We start from the raw sequence: 18,320 nt of genomic DNA, 5'->3' as shown, positions 1-18,320 counted from the left end.
GTCTGGCGTGTTTTGTAAGCGGGGGAAGGTGGTGAGTGCGGTAAAGCAGAGTAAGTGAAAGAACAGAGATGAGGGGACAGTTCATGCGGGGCCTTGGCATCGTGTGCGCAGAATTTAGATGCTTTTTGGGAGTAACTAGGCGGCTCTTTGGAGGGTTTTCAGAGGGAGGACAGCATGAGCTGGTTGTCTCTCCTGACTCTCTGCAATCATCTTTCTGGGTCCTTATTTCTTCCTGCTTATTGGTTTCTTCATTCCTTCTGTCTGTTCACCCATCCAGCCATCATCCATCTCCCACCCACCCCCCATCTACCATAAGTCTCTCCACTTACATTCAGCCATCCATTCATGCTTCCCTCCACCCACCTACCCACTAATCTCCCCAGCCACGTAGTCATTTATCAGTCGAATCATCCAGTTACCTACTCACTTTTCATTCATTTGTCCACTCACGTGTCCATGCTCTCATTCCTCCATCCATCCATCCTTCCTTCCGTCCATCCTTCCACCCATCCATCCACCCATCCATCCATCCATCCTTCCTTCCGTCCATCCTTCCATCCTTCCATCCAACCATCCACCCACCCATCCATCCATCCTTCCTTCCGTCCATCCTTCCATCCTTCCATCCATCCATCCATCCATCCATCCATCCATCCTTCCTTCCGTCCATCCTTCCATCCTTCCATCCATCCATCCATCCATCCATCCATCCATCCTTCCATCCATCCATCCATCCATCCATCCATCCTTCCATCCATCCATCCATCCTTCCTTCCGTCCATCCTTCCATCCTTCCATCCAACCAACCATCCATCCATCCATCCATCCATCCATCCATCCATCCTTCCATTCATCCATCCATCCAGTTAGCCTGAGGCAGGGCCTGGGGTCTGCTCACACCCACCTCTCTGCCATTGGTCTTGAGGAAAAGCATCCGGCCTCAGCAGGAACCCCTGCTTCTTGTGGCTCAGCTGGTAAAGAATACGTCTGCAACGCGGGAGACCTGGTTTCGATCCCTGGGTTGGGAAGATCCCCTGGAGAAGGGAAGGCTACCTACTTCCGTATTCTGGCCTGGAGAATTCCATGGGGCCACAAAAAGTCGGAACCGCCGGAGTGACTTTCACGTTCACTTTTACTTTTCAGCGGGAACCCCGGGCCTGTGGGGTCCTGAGCTCTGCTTCCCCATAGGCAGTTCTGGCTGTTCTTCCAGAGAGTGGGTGGGATTAGGCCAGTTCAGTGCTGGCAGTTATGGTCCCAGGATAGGGGTGGGCCTCTCAACTGTGTCTTATATTTCTGGCAGTGAGTTTGTTGCCTGGCTCCTAGAAATTGGTGAAATCAGCAAGACAGAAGAAGGTGTGAACCTGGGCCAAGCCTTGTTGGAGAATGGTATTATCCACCATGGTGAGTGGGGCCTGGGTCTGTGGGGGGTTGAGGGGTAGGCAGGTCAGACCTCAGCAACTGTGTGTGGCACTAACCCAGAGGCCATTTCTATTCTTCTGTGCTGCCGCCTGTTCCCTGGGTGCAGAGTGACCCCGGGGACATGGCTGCCCTTACAAAACTGCTCACAGGGCTGGAAGATCCAGCACTCACCCAGGGCACCCAAAAAGCAAGGTGGCCTCGTAAAGTTACGGGCGGGGAGGAGAATTTTCTCTTTGTCCCTGCAAAAAATAGCAAGAACTGTTGAAACTTTAGTTTCCAGTTGGAGCGTCGGCAGGGGGTTTGGTGAAATTGCACTTGGCATGGAGCCTGGCTGGGTGGAGGGTGAGGATGGTGGTGCGGGTTGGGAGGGGCCAGGGGGCTGCACTCGGCCTCACCAGCCCTGGGTCCTTCCAGTCTCTGACAAGCACCAGTTCAAGAATGAGCAGGTGATGTACCGCTTCCGCTATGACGATGGCACCTACAAGGCCCGGAGCGAGCTGGAGGACATCATGTCCAAGGTGCGGACCCTCCGCCCTGACCCACAGGCTGGACCTCACTGCCCCCACCGGCCCCCCTCTGCTCCCCACGCCCTCCTATCGGCCGGGATTTGCAGTCCCCCGGAGAATGTGGCCCGATCCCAGACTCCCCCTTTTTCTCTTTCAGGGTGTGAGGCTTTACTGCCGTCTCCACAGCCTTTATACCCCAGTGATCAAGTAAGTTACTCTCTGCAAGCTTCACCTCTGCCTCTTCTCAGCTGTGTGGCCTTGGGCCAGTAACTTAACCTCTCTGACTCTCGGTCTCCTTCTCCAGCCAATGGGACTCATAACTGCACCTACCCTGTAGGTTTGTCATGAGGGTCAAGCGAGTTAATCTGTTGAGAAACAGTGCAGCATGGTGGCGAAGGGTGTTAGTTCTGGGGTCAGACAGGCTGAGTTTGGATCTCAGCCTGCAAGTTGGTTAGCAGCTATTTCCCCTTGTGGAATGGGGATAATAATAGGATCCACCCCAGGACCTTTGCACTTGCTGTCCTCTCTGCCTAGGATGTTCTTTCCTTACATATCTGCTCCCTTCTTTCCTTCAAATGTCCCCAAGTCAGAGGGGCCTTCCCGACCACCTTTCCAAAGTATCATATCTGGAACATACTTTGGTTTTCTTCTTGAAGCTTGTCAGTGGCTGACATACTCTATATTTATCTCTTGGTCTGTATACTGTCTTGTCTTGCCCCACTGAATTGTACACTCACCAAAGGCAGGGCATTTGCTCACCACTGTGTCCCCAAACCCTCAGCAGCACCCAAAGAGGCTCTGGCCAGTAGAACTTCCCGCATTGGTAGAAGCGCTCTCTACCTGTGCTGCCCAAGACACTGGCCACTAGTCACACATACTTTCACACTCTTGAGACTGAAGAGTGTAATCCGAACTCTGATGTAACATTAATTGATTGGGAAACAGCCACATACTGGAGAGTGCCGGTCTGGGGCAGAGGAGCCCTCAGTAAATGTTTGTTGAGTGGTGGTTGAAAGGTAACTAGCTTCTTTTGCCTGTGTGTCTGCATCTGTGGAATGGGCATAAGCATAGCTCACCCCCCTGGGGTTGTCATCAGGAGTGAATCTGAGTGGCGCCCAGCTCACGGTGAGGGCTGTATCAGTGCCTATGATTTGTGAATGTCTTTACTGTGAAGCTTATGGTTGTAGATGAAGGGCCAGGGAGGGTGATGTGATCCTTACCCGCTGCAGAGGCCTCTGCCCGCTGTCCTGACAGCTCTTACCACCTCTCAGGAGCGGAGGGGCAGGGTCTTCTCCCCTTGGAGGTGAGGTGCAGGGCGCCCCTTTGTGCAGGCCCAGAAGGCAGGTGGGGCCAGCCCGGTCCAGCTCAGACCTCACAGGAGGGCCCCCTCCATCTGCCCCTGGAGGAGGATGTGGCCGGGCCGGCAGCAGGTCCTGGTTACCGCACACGTGCCCTGCTGGGCTCCCCAGCTCCCGAGAAGAGCTCCCCCAACCTGCCTTTCTCAGCCCCGAGAGGGCTGGCTGCAGAAACCCATTTGCGTCGGCTTCAGAAGCTGAGCAGTTGTGGTTTGGCTCCAAGATCCGCACAACGCTTCGTACCACAACTTGGCAGGAATTAGATGCTACGACAGGTCAGAGTGAAGAACCAGGACCGTCACAGACCCCTGCCCCCTGCTTGCTCCTGACTGCCCACTCCAGCCCCTGGAGAGACGTTTCCGCGTCGACATAGTCTCACCTTTAGATGCAAGCATGTCAACGATGAAACGAAAGAGAAAAGGGAAGAACTGAAAGTTTCTCTCGCCACTCAAGAGTAAATCAGGTCTCCGCAGGCTCAGCATTTTTGACGTCTTGGGCTGGATTGTTCTTTGTTTGGGAGCTGTTCTGGGCAGTTTTGAGTGCTTAGCAGCATCTGGTCTCTACCTGCTAGATGCTGATGGTACCTCTGGTAACCCCCCCGACCCCGGTCAGATCACGACAGCCAAAAATGTCACCAGACACAGCCAAGCATTCCTCGGGGGGCACAGTCGTCCCTGCTGGAGAACCCCAGGCTGGGGAGAGTTCCCAGAGCATTAGAGCCGCCTGAGGATGGGGTCCTGGGTTGGGACCAGACCTGCCCTAGGACTCTGTGAGTGAGGAGCGGGTCCAGCTGGACTCCCTGCCTGGTGGTCACCCCGGTCCCCTGGCCTCTGACCCATGGCTGGAGAATCTGGAAGTCCTTGGACCCCGAGCGCTTTGAGCAGGGACTTCGGGACTGTTTCCCCTCCCTCCTGTCCGATCGGCTCACGGCCAGCTTCCTCTCCACAGGGACCGCGATTACCACCTGAAGACGTACAAGTCCGTGCTGCCTGGGAGCAAGCTGGTGGACTGGCTGCTGGCCCAGGTGAGAGCTCCTCTGAGCAGGTGTGACCCGGAGCTGAGGGGCTGACCAGGATGTGGGCCTTTGAGGTTTAAAAAGCTTTAATTTTAAATTTTATTGATTGATTTGGCTGCACCGGGTCTTAGTTAAGGCATGCAGGGTCTTTAGTTGCAGCCTGTGGGATCTAATTCCCGGACCAGGGATTGAACCTGGGCCCCTTGCGTTGGGAGTGTGGAGTGTTGGCTATGGGACCACATAGGAAGTCCCTAAAAATTTGTTTTAAAATTATTATTATTATTTTTCTGTCCAACTATCTTTTTATTTTTTAAAACATTAATCTATTTATTTTAATTGGAGGCTAATTACTTTACAATATTGTGGCGGTTTGGGGCATACATTGACATGAATCAGCCATGGGTGTACATGTGTCCCCTCATCCTGAACCCCCCTTCCATAAAATTGTTTTTTAAATTGTGGTAAAATACACATAATATGGGCTTCCCACGTGGTGCTGTGGTAAAGAACCCGCCTGCCAGTACAGGAGACTTGGGTTTGATTCCTGGGTTGGGAAGATTCCCTCGAGGAGTAAATGGCAACCCGCTCTAGTATTCTTGCCTGGGAAATCTCATGGAGAGAGGAGCCTGGTGGGCTACAGCCCATGGGGTCACAAAGAGTCAGACGTGACTGAGCACATCGGCAAACACATAAGATTACATCTACCATCTTAACCATTTTGAAGTGTACAGTCCAGGAGCCTTAAGTCCATTATTACACAACCATCACCACCGTCCACTTCCAGGGCTTTTTCCATCTTGCAAAGCTGAAACCCTGTCCCCGTTAAACAGTAGCACCCTGTTCCTCCTGCTGCCCGGCTCCTGGCAGCCACCCTTCCGCCCTCTCTGAGCTGGCCTGCTCGGGGAGACCCGTGTGAGGGGCCAGGCCGTGTCTGTGCTTCTGTGTCAGGCTTGTCTCACTCCGCATAAGGCCTTCAGGGTTTGTTGTGGCCTGTGTCAGAATTTCCTTCCTTTTAAAGGCTGAGTAATATTCTGTTGGGTGGATAGAGCACATTTTAGCAGTCAGTCAAGGGACAGTGGGGTGACTGCCACCTTGAGGCTTTCTGTTTTAAACGTGAGATGATCCCGGGCCACCTGGGACAAGTTGGTTCCGTCCTGCCACCAAACCGGAGCCTTCAGGTGGAGGCTTGCCAGGTTGTTCACGTCACACAGGTCCCCAGGGAGCAGGGGCTGGGCAGAGTCTTGGAAGAGTCTACGAGCTGCTTTTGCTGCAACTTCGCCACGGCGATTGTTCTGCTGAGGTGCTGTGAACCCTCCTGCCTGCCTCCTCTTGCAGTCGGTAGCTCCTGTTCACAGCATGCTTATTCTGGGCCAGGGCCTGTCTGGGCGTTTGTGCATTGTCTCACTGAGTCTTCCACCCCATTTGCAGGTGGGGACCTGGGGTGTAGAGAGGCCAAGTGCCTAGTCCAAGGGTACACAGCCTGGCAGCCGCATAGCTAGAACTCGGGTGGGCCCATCTTATCCCCTTGTGCCTCGGTTCTGCAGACTTTACAGGGAGCCTGCAAGAACTTTGATTCACAGTTCATAAGAAGAATGCACTGGCTCTACAGACAAGGAGAGGACTGTGAAGCTGAAATGGATACCTGTTTAAACTTTTATAGAGTGCAGCTCTATGGCAACCTCATTAATTGTTAAGTTTCCCATTCATAGAAACTTCATTCCATTCGAAAACAATTTACTGCCTGCATTTTCTCTTGCCGAACAAATTCCTGATGATTGCCTAGAAGTCAGAGCCAATCTATGTAAAGTAAAGCCTTCTTGGCGTCAAATAACTTCAAAAGCAAGCTTAGAAAATGCCTTGAAAAAACTTTTTCAAACCCCTAAAATGTATTTAATGTAGGATGTGAATGCATTTTAAAATATGTTTGCTGGGATGTGGGGCCCTAGAATGTGGGAGGTCTTAAAATGACCTTGGATTTGAATTTATAGAGTTGCATGGCTTGGAAGCACAGAGCTGCTAACCATTGTACTACACCACCCCCTCCATAGGATCCCCTGAAGCCAGCCCAGAGTGTGTGCTTTACTAGCATGGCCTCTTGGGAGGGCTTGGGCCACTGCAGGGCTCCCAGCACAGATGAGACAGCAGCTGATTTTGGTGGGATAAGATCTTTGGGCTGTTGGAGGATGAGGCTGGCAACAGACAGACCGACGAGGAGCCAGATTCAGAACCACAGGCAGGGGAGCACAGGTGCTCCCCTGAGAATGGTGTGGCCTCGGGGGAGGTGGGAAGCGTGGTCAGGTTTTGGAGTTTTTGAAGGTAGACCTAACAAATCTGCTGTTGGATGGATGGATTGTGGGCGGTGGTTGAGAGAGGAGTCTTGAAGAACTCCAGGGTCCTTGACCAAGCCAGGGAGGCTCAGGGCTGTGACCTGGAGCCCTCCAGCAAGGAGGAGAACTAGCCAGAGCAACTTCCTCTGCTGGTTTCTCTTTGTGATTGATGTCCGGCACGGGGGGGACCTGCTCTGGGCCAGTGATGTCAGATTAGCCGTGATCCTGGCCGAAGGCCCCCTGGAATAGCCCGAGTCATTGTCAGTGGGTCCTGAGAATGCCCCACCCCCATCCCCCCGCATCCTGTTGCAGTGGAGGCAAGGGGAGGATGGTGGAGTCCAAGTGGATGGCTGACCCTCTGTCCACTTCAGCAGGCCTCCCATTGCTTGGCCTGGATTGGGGACACAGGGAAGCTAATTGGAGTTGACATAGGATGGCTTCCACGAGATTGACCAAAAGAAGCTGGCATCTGGCTCCAGTCAGTGAAAGGGGAGGGCGGTATGCATATGGGTCTCTCTGCGTGAGAGAGGTTGGTGATGAGGATGTGACCTTGAAGACTGGTTATGGCAAGTCTTGATAAACATCATCCCCACCTTGTACCTTGGCAGGAGGGTCAAAAAGAAAACATATAATTGTGTAGTTCAGGAGGGTTGTTTTGCTTTGAACACCTCTTCATTTCTAACTTCTAGGTCATTCTGTTCCTTGAAATGAAATGTTGGTTGAAACCTCCTTGATCAGCTAGAAATGCTTGTGGCTGCACATAAGAAGAAACTTGACTTGCACAGTAAAGGCATTTTTTGTTGTTGTTGTTCACGTAACTAGACATCCAGAGCTCATGATCCTAGAGCTCAACAATTCCATTTACACCCAGGCTCTTTCCATCTTTTTGTTCCACCATCTTGCCCGCTGCCTCATTGTCATAAGACGGCTGCCACAGCCCCAGATATTGCATCCATATAGACCTATGGCCAAAGGCAGGCAGCAGGGACAGGTGAAGAGAGCTTTCTCACTGTTTATTGGGGGAGGGAACTTCCTTCAGTCCTCTCCCTTCCCAAGTGGTCTTCCTCTTGGTCTCATGGCCAGGTGGGTCCCACATATACCCCTAAACCACTCCCTGGGGAAGACAACAAGGATTGCTGAGGGTGGCTTAGAATTCCTCAGAATTCATTCCTGGAGGCTCCCTGCCAAGTCCTTGGATGAATCAGAGTTCTTTTAGCTCTGAGAATGAGGGAGGTCCTAGTCCTTTACGAGCTACATATTGCATCAGTTATGATCTCTGTGTATCATCTCATTTAATCTTCAGAAAAACAGTTGTTATCCCCATTTTACTGATGAAGGAACTGAGGCTCAGGTTTTATAACTTGCCTCAGGACACACAGCAATGGGGTACTCCTATAAGATTGTGTGTGTGACGGGGGCTTTCATGATGCCCTGGTAGTCAATAATAATAATAGAGATAGTAGTAATAACCCTCTCTGTTGATTATAATCTGTACTGTGGAATCTGAGCAGGGAATACCACTGAGGGGTGGCAGAGGCCTTGGAAAGTCAAGAGCAAATCCAGGGATTAAAAAAATACAAATGAGGACGTGAAGCTCGGTGAGGTTAAGGAGTTGCCCATGGTCATGGCTTGGCCAAGCAGGGGTTTGAACGCGGGGACCCCAGCTTCGGGTTTGCTCTCTTCCCCTCTCTGCTTGCGGTTTTTGGTCTGTGTTGCCTGGGCTCCAGGACGCCCTAGGCTGCGACCATCAAAGGGAGGGTGGGGGGGCAGTGGGCTGGGACAGGCGAGAGCAGGTCAGGCCAGGATCCAGGTGCTGCGGGGAGGCTGGCATCTGCTGGCTCCTGTGCCGGCTCTGCAGAAATGTGCCCGAGTGCCTGCCATGCTGACCCCATGCCAGTGATAGCTGCCCTGTGGGTTACCCCAGGCTGATAGTGATGCTGATGGAGGTGGGGGTTCCAGTGCCCAGGGGTTGGGGCGGCGGGGCTTGGATGGGAGCAGGCAAAGGGCGATCTGGCAGCTCAAGGCACCAGCCTAGAGGAAACAGGATAAACAAGGACGGGGCAGGAGCTCCGGCCACAATCCAGGGCAGCTGTTCTCCCCTGTTGGAGCCTCAGTTTCCCTGTTTGTAACTTGGAGGGAAGGCCTGGCTGTAAGAGGATTCCATGCTCAAGCTGTGACCTTGGGCCAGTGCCCAAGGTCTCTCTGTCCCTCAATGTCTTCATCTGTGAGATGAGGTTAATAAGAGCAGCTGCCCCTAGGTTGAGCCTCAAGGCCGTTAGCGTGGCTGGAGCCCCCAGCCAGGGGGCTGGTGGGCCATTCAGGGGGCAGGGAGATGCAGGTGGTGAGGCTGATTACACTGTGGGGAGAAAATGGGGGCTTGTGACTTTCCATTTCCTCATGGCTGGTGGGATGTGGGTGGGGGCTTCCTCTTCAGGTGGGGGGTGCACCCAGGGTTGGTGCGATTCACTCCTGAGCAGAGGATCCATCCTGCTGCTGTTCTCACTTTGGGAGCTTCCCCGTGGGTTACCCCAGGGCCCTCTGGGGAGAAGAGGGGAGGGGATAGGCTGGGAGCCCAGGCTGTGAGAGCTTCAGAGAGCCAAGTGGGCTCCAGACGTCAGCCTGGGCCCCCCCGGGCCTGCCCACCTCCTGGGCCCCTCACAGCGGGAGGCTGTGGCTGTGGATGCAGCCTCCCGGGATGGATGGCAGCCCCCCGCCCCTGGCAGGGCTCAGAGCCTGCCAGCCCTCTAACCACCAGCCCGGGATCCCACAGCACAGGTTTGTCATCCATGAGTCAGCCTGGGGCAGCGAAACACCGAGGTCAGCGGCTGCCCCGGGCTCTGCTCTGGGGCCTGCAGCTCTGAATTCATTTCTCCTTTAGCTGAGGAATTCCCTGCCCAGCCACTCCACTGCTGGTCGTGGGCTCTAGGGGGTGGGTGGGATAGACCCAGAGTGCAGGCCTCTGGCCTGGGGGTGTCAAGGGCCTCTTGGAATCAGTTCTCACTCGGGCAGTTGTTTAGATGAGGGGCTGTAGGCCCTGTGACCCTCTGAATGGAGTCGAAGTTCATTGACCTGGCTACAAGCTCCTGCATGAGTTAGTCCTTGCTCACCATGTCTTTATCCAATCAGCAGGTATTTACCAAGCACCTATGGTGTGCCAGGCTCTGTTCTAAGCCCTTCAAATTCAGCAGGGAACACAATAGAGCAAAGGCCCTCTCCCTGTGGAGCCGGCCTTCACGCGCACCCCGTCCTTGCTGGCCACGCTGTCTTCTGTGCCGCAGACTCCGTCCACCTCTGGACTTCTGTCCCTGCTGTTTCCTTGGCTTGTCCCTCCCCGCATGCATGCACAATTCACATATTTTGCCTGGATATACTGAGATTGTTTGGGTTGCCAGAAGCAGAAACAGAATCTGGCTAACTTAAGGAGTATAAAAAAGAGATGGTGACTTACTGGGAAGGCCTTGGAGCGCCCACAGAGTCAGGAGAGAGCCGGGAGCCCGGCCTTAAAAGGAACTGGCACCAGGAAACTCCCAGCTCCTCAGGAGCAGGCGCGGTGGGGCAGTCTCCAGGGCACGCTCTAAGGCAGGATTGGCTCCAGCTGCTCCCTGACCTTGGGTTTCTCTGCTCAGGGGTCATGTTCTGGGGCGGGAGGCATTGCACTGGGCTTGTCTGGACCCCGTGGCCTCAACCTGGCCAGGGGTTGGCGGTAGCAAGCCTGGAGGGACCTTCCCCTCACAGCAGCATTCTACATGGGAGAGCTGGCCCTGAAGGCGGGCCCAGCAGGGGCCCAGCACACTGGCCACACTTGTTCGTTCTTCGGTTTCGGGTTGGTTGCCACTTCCTCCAGGAAGTCTGAGATGAGCCAGAACCCCGATTTAGGAGTATTTTCAGCTGCGAGAACAGAAAACGCAACTGAACACGTTTGGCCTAAGCAAATAACATGCTGCACGTCAGTAGCACCACATATCAAGAACCTTCTGTCCTTCTCTCCGCCATCCTCAGCAGTCTGCCACCTTGATCATGACATGGCCCTGCAGTCCCTGCATCACTTCCTCATGTAATTTTATCCCAGGCAGGGAGGGGTGCTGTTGCTTTTCCCTTTTATTAGGGAAGAAGATATTTTCCAGGATTGCCTGGTAGGCTTCCCCAGATGTCTCATTGGCTAGAGCCAGGTCAGTTAGGAGTTGAACTTGATTTCTTAATATCAGAGAGCCAACTACAGAGGCTGAAACCAATTAGGGGTTTATTTTCTGTAGTACAAGGAAAGGCTGGAGTTTGGTGAGACAGAGCTGCTGGGAGACAGTCTCATGATATCTTTGAGGACCACCCTCTCCCTTTCTTTTTGCTCTGCTCTGCTTAGTATGTTTCTATTTTCCAGATCACATTGTGATATAAGATGGCTGCAGGAGCTCCAGCCATCACATCTGTGTTCCACGCAGGCAGGAGGAAGAGATACAAAAGGCCAGGAATAAAGTGTTTTTCCAGAGCTCCCTATCAGTGATTTCTGCTTGTGTTTCATCGGCCACCACTGGCTATAGTGGAGACTGGGATCTGAGGTTATCTAGATAGACGCACTGCCATCTATAACAGTACGGGTTTCAGTACCAGGGCTGGATGGGGCAGGGAGGGTTGTTGCTGGGCAGTCAACAGTGTCTGCCACATAAGATCTCCATTTCTCTTTTTGCAGTGTTTATCGCGTGCTACTCCATGCCTCTGTCACATTTAAATAACATACAATCATATATTTTTCTGGTTTGGGAGTTGTAAATAACGATCGCAGACGTGGTTGGCGGTTCCACAGTAAATAAGACAGAGGCACATCCCTGCCGTCGTGGAGTCTCCCTTCCTGGGGTGGCAGTGGGCTCTTTGTCCACCTGGCTCAGCCCCTTGGGCTAGGTCCACCTAACACCTTCCCCTTCTTGTTCTGTTCCAGGGTGACTGCCAGACACGTGAGGAGGCAGTGGCACTTGGAGTGGGCCTGTGTAACAATGGTTTCATGCATCACGGTAATCCAGCCCTCCGCTCAGCCTAGCCTCCCCAGGGGTTAGGGTGGGGTGGGGTGGGGTGGGGTCTGTCCTGAGACAGAATTGCTGGCAGGGACCCTGGTCCCTGGTGCATGTTTCAGCGAGGGGAAACGGGCCCAGAGACAGCAAGTGGCAGGCTGGCGGCTGCCCAGCAAGGCAGTGGGTGTGGGCCTGTGGACTGCTGTGGCTTTGGGCCCGCTCATGCATTCCCCTCCTCCGCCACCCCCAGTTCTGCACCAATGGAGGGACCACTTCAGGTGTCCCGTGGGGACCGAGGTGGCTATCAAATCCATGGGTTTCCCAAGCCTTTAGTCCTGGATGGGAGATGGCCTCCCAGGGTGGGCAGCGAGGCTGGGCAAGGTGGGCCTGGTCCATGGGCCTCGTGGGAGGGGAGGAGAGGGGTCCGTGGGGACAGAGGACCGGGCTGTGAGTGTGAGAGGGAGGAAGCCAGGCAGGGCCTCGCCCCTCAGACATGTCCCTCCTTCTCTCGCAGGGAGAAGCGTGTTGGAGGGGAGGCGGGTGGACGGTGTGAGATGGTCCTGGGGACGGAGAAATGGTTCCACTGACACCGCTTTAAGATAACAGAGAGATTATATCCTGGGCCCGGCCTCCCCTAAGAACTCTGCATGTAGTGATTAGTTTAATCCTTGTGGCTGATCCTTTGATGTTGGTATAACATCATTCTGGGCCCGTGTATAAACGAGGCCCAGAAGCCCAGGCAGTTAAGACACTTGTGCATGGAGGGGCTGGGATTTGGACCCAGGCAGGTTGGTGTTCCAGGTCACCCGTGAGCTCTGTTGCCAGGGGAGCCCTGAAGTTCCTTCTGGTCCCGGGGGGCCCCCAAGTTCCCACTTTTTTAGGGTGAGTGGACTTTTGGCCTCTCCCCCACCCCCACAGCCAACAAAGAGCCTTTCTCTGGTTTCCAGAACAACCTCAGGGCCTTGTCACACGCAGTGTTTCCCTCGTCCAGGGGCCCCTCCCTCCCTGCCTCATCCCCTGACTTACCAGCATTTCTGCTCAGCTCTGGTCTCTCCAGCGAGGCCCCCCGACCAGCTTGGAGAGGTCCTCTCCTGCCTCCCCCTCTGGACCAGCTCAATTCCCTTTTCTTCTCGGGACTGCCCTGTCCCCGTGAGGCTGAGTCCACACCTCCGCTCTATCTTTGTTCATCCGTAGCGTGTCTTTTGCCTGTGGGCACCGTGCTAGGCTCTGGGGACCAGACGTGAACAAGAAATACAAGTCCTGCCCTCGTGTGTGTGCGTGTGTGTGAGAGAGTCACACAACCGTGAAATAAGCTGAAGCCGTGCTGGGGGAAGGAGTGGCCAGAAATCCTCCCAGCGTCTGCTCTGTGCACCAGCTCCGAGGTTGGCGAACTCTGCCTGTAGAGGGCCAGACAGTAAATGTCTTAGTTCTTGCAGGCCGCACGGTCTCTGCCACAGCCCAGCTCTGCTCCTGTAGTCTGAGAGCCGCTACAGGGGATGCATAAACAAGTGGGTGTGACGTTTAGCCAATAAAACTTTATTTAGAAAAACAAACTGGGGGCCACAGCTTTCTACACTTGGTCCAGGAGCCGGATTTGCTGTCCCTTTGCCCTGTGAGGTCAAAGGCCATCAGGTTTGGCCCCTGCTGTGAAGCCAGCAGGCCTGGTTCTGGGCCCGACTCAGCTTGCTGACAGCAAAGCCCTCTCATCTCAGCCTCAGTTTCCCCATCTTTCCCTCCCCGTCTGAGCTCAGCATTCTGACAGCTCTGGGGCACTGGGGCTCACTCCACAGCTGAGAGGGGCAGGTCGGGCCCAGGCAGGGCAGCCCAGGTCATTCCCGAAACCCACTCTGTTCCCTGCAGGGATCTTTCCGAGCCCCATCCCTCCCTCCCGTCAGCTGGATGGAACCTCTCATTTGTGGGTGAGAGTAATTAGGGGTCCACCCCAGGGCTATTTCGGGAAGGCGGCTGTCTGAGGACCTTCTGCTGGGGGTGACCCTGGGCAGCACTGACACCGTCGGGCACGCTCAGGGAGAGAAATTGCAGGGTGCCTCCCTCAGGCCCCTCTGCCTGCCACGAACTCCAGACCAGGCTAAAAGAGGAAAGAGCCGATCCTAGGGTGGCGGCTGCTGCAAAATGCAGGTTAGGGTGCCGGGTGGAGGGCGTGGTGGGGCCTGCCTGGCGCCTCCCGGGGTATCTGACCTGGGTTTGCGGGGCCCTGCGGTGTCCCCGGGGAGGGGCCGAGAGGCAGTGGTCCAACCCCCTCGCTGTAGGTGCAGACAAGGAAACTGAGGCTCATGGTTTAATCTTTGAGGCCGCTCGGGGACATTGGATGTTATCCCTACAGATGAGGAAACTGAGGCTCAGAGAGGCTAAATGGCCTTGAGGTTGTGGGCAGGGGGAACTGACCAAGGCTTTCAGCGATGGTCTGTGCCCGCATCTCACGAAGCCCTGGCCAGTGGCCTTGACTGGAAGTTGGGAGTGGTCGGCCCTCACCTGGCCGAGCTCCTGGACTCTGGGGTTCCAGCTGTTTCCCCAGATGTTTCAGCTGAGACACAAGACACAGCACAGCGCCTCCTCCTCCCTCTCCCGGAGACTTGTAGCCTCGTGTTTACAGTGGAGGGGAAGCCAGCCGGCCTCCTGGGGCCTGGCTCCCAGCTCTGGGGAAAGCAGCAATTTGAGCGTCTGTTCTCTCCAAGGAGGTAATAGAGGTGGCCTGAGAGCCATGCTCACAAACAGCTAGCTGTCCCGGGAAGGGAAGAAGGCAGAAAGAAAGGCCTCTTGATGCTTTTCATGTCTTTAGAGGCTTTCGGGGAGGCCTGAAGCTAAGGCAGCTGCTTGTCCTTCTTTCCCGGGCCCACTGACCTCAGACGACTGCCTTGACCTCTCCCCCTTATGGAATTTGTCCCTGTACCCATCCGTCAGGCCAGGCTGGGCAGTATGATGAAGAGGAGGAGCCTGGGCTCTGTGACCTTGGGCAGTTTATTTAGCTCCTCTGGGCCTTAGTCTTCCTGTCTTTAAAAGGGGTACAGCAAGTCCTCCTTTGTCTGCAGAGTAAGTGATCTTAAGCCTATATTCCTGGTGTGCTCTGCACTAGAAGGTATTTAGTTAAATTGTAATCTACGGAGCCCATATCACATGCTGATTGTTACCAGTTTTTTTTTTTTTCTGTTTTTGTTTTAATATTTTTCAGTCACTCAGCATATGGGATCTTAGTTCCCTGACCAGGGATCAGACTCACATCCCCTTCAGTGGAAGCGTAGAGTCTGAACCACTGGACCGCCAGGGAAACCCCTGTTACTAGTTCTTTTTACTCACTTTCCTGCCTAGTCTTAAGAGGTCTGAAGACTTTTTCTGTAAGGACCCGGATAGTACATGTCTCAGGTTTTGTGGAACGTACAGTCTTTTGCAGTTATTTAACTTTTTCCTTGTGACCCCAGAGCAGCCCCAGGCAATATATAAACAAATGGGTGTGACTGTGTTCCAATAAAACTTTATTTATGAAAAGCGGGAGTGAGCCACATTTGGCCCACAGAGGCTAAGTGTACCATCCCCTGGTCTACAGGGTCTCACCGTGGTCTGTTTCTGATTATTAGTGAGGGTGAGTTCCTTTCCATGTACTTGGCACTCACCACTCTCTTAGGTTTTCCCATTTGTTAATTACCTATTTATATCCTTTATCCATTTATCTATGAGTTTCCCAGCTTTCTCTGGTTGATTTGTTGGAGTTTCCTGTATATTCAAGATTTCTCCTTTGTTGATTTTAGACCAGACGGTTAATTTTGAATCTGTGAGCTGCCTATGGCCTTGCTATTGAATGGAAGTCCTTAATTTTATCATACTGCTCTTTTTGGGGGGGTCTTGTATATGAACTCCTTTTCTGTTTTAAGACCAAGATACTTGCCTGCATTTTGTTTGGTGAGCTTTAGTTTTCCTATTCTTATTTAGGTCTTTGATTGAACAGGAGTTTATTGTTATATATGGTGTGAGGTAGGGATCTGATTTTTTTTTCCCCGTAAGTGAATCAGTTTTCCCTGTACCATCTGTGGAATACTCCACGTGGTTGTTCATCATCCATCATCTGCTGCTGCTGCTAAGCCACTTTGTGTGACCCCATAGACGGCAGCCCACCAGGCTCCCCCGTCCCTGGGATTCTCCAGGCAAGAACACTGGCGTGGGTTGCCATTTCCTTCTCCAGTGCGTGAAAGGGAAGTCGCTCAGTCGTGTCCAACTCTTGGCGACCCCATGGACTGCAGCCTACCAGGCTCCTCTGTCCATGGGATTTTCCAGGCAAGAGTGCTGGAGTGGGGTGCCATTGCCTTCTCCCCATCATATGCTAAGTTCCCATAATACAGTGTCCTCTTATGTGATAGCTATTCTCTTCTGCTGGTTTATTTCTGCTGTGGTTCCGCAGCTTTGTACCTTACATGGCTTTGTAACATGCCTTTATATAAGCAGGTGGGATGAGTTCAGAATTTTCATGAGAGTCAAAAAGCCAGGCTTTTATGTGAACTATCCTAATATGTTAGTTTTGGCACAGGACTTTACTTACTAGAACACCATGCTGGCCAACCCAAGCTTGTCCAGGGGCTGGTCCTGGCCCGGGGCTGCTAGTCAGCAGATACCGCTGAAAGCTCCCCGTGTGAGCCTGACCCCGTGTCTGTGGGCTTGCAGTGCTGGAGAAGAGCGAGTTCAAGGATGAGTCCCAGTACTTCCGCTTCCACGCAGACGAGGAGATGGAGGGAACCAGCAGCAAGAACAAGCAGCTTCGCAGTGACTTCAAGCTGGTGGAGAACGTCCTGGCCAAGCGCCTGCTGGTAGGAGCAGAACTGAGCTTGCTGCATCTTCCTTCTCAGACCTGCCTGCAGGCCTGGGAACTGGGCCACCTTCAGGTTGTGGCTGGAGACGTTGGGCTCACCTTGGGGCGCCCAGAAGTAAGGGGGAGATTTTAGGTGGTGCCTGGCAACACCGCCCAGACGCCAGGCTACTTTCCTGGCCAGACCACCCTCCTGACAGAGGAGACTGGGCTCGCTGGGCTCCCTTTCTTTTTCTTCCCCTCTCCTCTTTTCCACCCCACCCTCAGCCTAGCCTTCACAGGGAGGATGGCCTCCTGAAATGACCCCTCTGACACCAAAGCCTTGGGTCTTCTGGGCCGGCACCCTTGTTCAGTTGCTGCAACTAGCCTTGCAGTTAAGGTAGGACATTTACCAGCCTGGACAGGTGTTTTACCAGCCTAGCCCATCCTGTTTCTGTGCCTCCTGGCGAGCCGCAGCCTCCGCCTTGAGACCTGGCCTACAGCAGGCAACGGGGAGAGGGGCTCAGAGAGGCTGGGTCTCTTGGCATAAGCCAGAGTTGGGGCTGAAGCGTGCCTGACGTGCAGGCGGCGCTGTTCGCGTCTTTCCTGTCGTACTTCAGGGGGCTGCTGATCCAGTTCCCGTTTCTCCCGCCGCAGAGCCCTCAAGCGCTCCACACCACACTTGGGACAAAACCTTCCTGCCTCTTTTCCTCCCTCTCCTGTGCTCTCTGCCCCTCGCCCCACTTAGCGCAGCCGCTCAGATCTTCCGTCTTACCCTCCAGGACTCTGGGGCCTGACTCAGGGCCCTGGCACCTGCTGTGCCCTCTGCTGGGAGCACTTTTCTCCACTCTCTATAAACTTCTGTTCCTCATTCCATTCGGGTCTCAGCGCAGATGTCCCCTCCCCGGCCCTGCTTCTGTACTGCATTCTGTCCCTTTAAGTGCTTTATTTTAATTCAAAGTACATACACCCCTGGGCACCACAGTCTCTATTTCTTTCTTTCTTTGCAGTCTGTCTCCCCTACTAGACAGTCAGCTATATATGAGGCAGGAACTGTGTCTTGTTTGGTGCCGTTTCCAAAACAGTGAAGTACCTGGCCCATATAATAGACAGCAGCTCAGCAAAATATGTACTGAGAAAATAAATGCATTTCCCTATATCCCCACCACCACGGACGCCCCCAAACCTCCCACCCTTCTTGTCGTCCTGCGATGGGGCGGGACGGCTCCTCCCTAAACCCCCTTCCTGTCCCTGAGTTCTGGGTGGCAGGACACTTTGGGGTCTGACTTATTTCATTAAGGCAGTAAGCTGTTCTTGAGCACCTGCAGTGTGGCAGCAGATGGGGAGACAGTGGAGCATAATAAATAAGGAGGCTCTGTCCTCAGGTTGGGAGGAGGAAAGGGGAGGCAGGCCAAGAAAGCTAAATGAATACATGGTCACCCCACTCCCAGCCCCAGTCTAAGGAGGTCTGGGACATGAGGAGCCGCTGGGTCACGGTCCCCTCCAACCCGCCCCCGTGGGGGCCAAGCTGGGGCAGGCTCCAGGCCCCCCTCCCTGTCTCACTAGCTCTCCTGCCTCGAACCCTCAGATCCTGCCCCAGGAGGAAGACTACGGCTTCGACATCGAGGAGAAGAACAAGGCTGTGGTGGTGAAGTCGGTCCAGAGGGGCTCGCTGGCGGAGGTGAGGCGGCTCAGAGGGGCCACCCCGGCTCCCGGGCTGCGTGCGGACAGGAGAGTGGGGCACCCTCCTCCAGCTCAGAAAGCCCGGGAATGACAGTGGTTCCTCCTGCCTCCTTGTCCTCCTGGGGAGACTGAGTCCAGGTCTCTGGGAACTAGTGATGGAGCCCCTGGGATCCAGGTTGCCCTCCCAGTGTGGACCACCAGCTCCCCCTGCTGGCCCTGCAGG

The 18,320-nt window shown here is 54.1% G+C and overlaps 1 protein-coding gene across 1 annotated transcript in view; it reads left to right on the top strand.

Moving 5' to 3' along the window:
- Window positions 1–18,320, top strand: part of PREX1 (phosphatidylinositol-3,4,5-trisphosphate dependent Rac exchange factor 1) — a 177,224-nt gene that overhangs the window by 130,695 nt on the left and 28,209 nt on the right. The window contains exons 11-17 of the mRNA XM_068986839.1: window positions 1,301–1,401; window positions 1,834–1,937; window positions 2,083–2,132; window positions 4,229–4,304; window positions 11,553–11,625; window positions 16,294–16,436; window positions 18,003–18,095. Coding sequence (XP_068842940.1) covers window positions 1,301–1,401; window positions 1,834–1,937; window positions 2,083–2,132; window positions 4,229–4,304; window positions 11,553–11,625; window positions 16,294–16,436; window positions 18,003–18,095 — 640 coding nt within the window. The remainder of the gene's footprint in view (window positions 1–1,300; window positions 1,402–1,833; window positions 1,938–2,082; window positions 2,133–4,228; window positions 4,305–11,552; window positions 11,626–16,293; window positions 16,437–18,002; window positions 18,096–18,320) is intronic.

This window comes from Capricornis sumatraensis, chromosome 15 (genome assembly GCF_032405125.1).
Source record: "Capricornis sumatraensis isolate serow.1 chromosome 15, serow.2, whole genome shotgun sequence".
Classification (NCBI taxonomy): Eukaryota; Metazoa; Chordata; class Mammalia; order Artiodactyla; family Bovidae; genus Capricornis; species Capricornis sumatraensis.
Note: the sequence above shows the minus strand (reverse complement) of the source record. Positions and strands in the feature narration are given on the sequence as shown.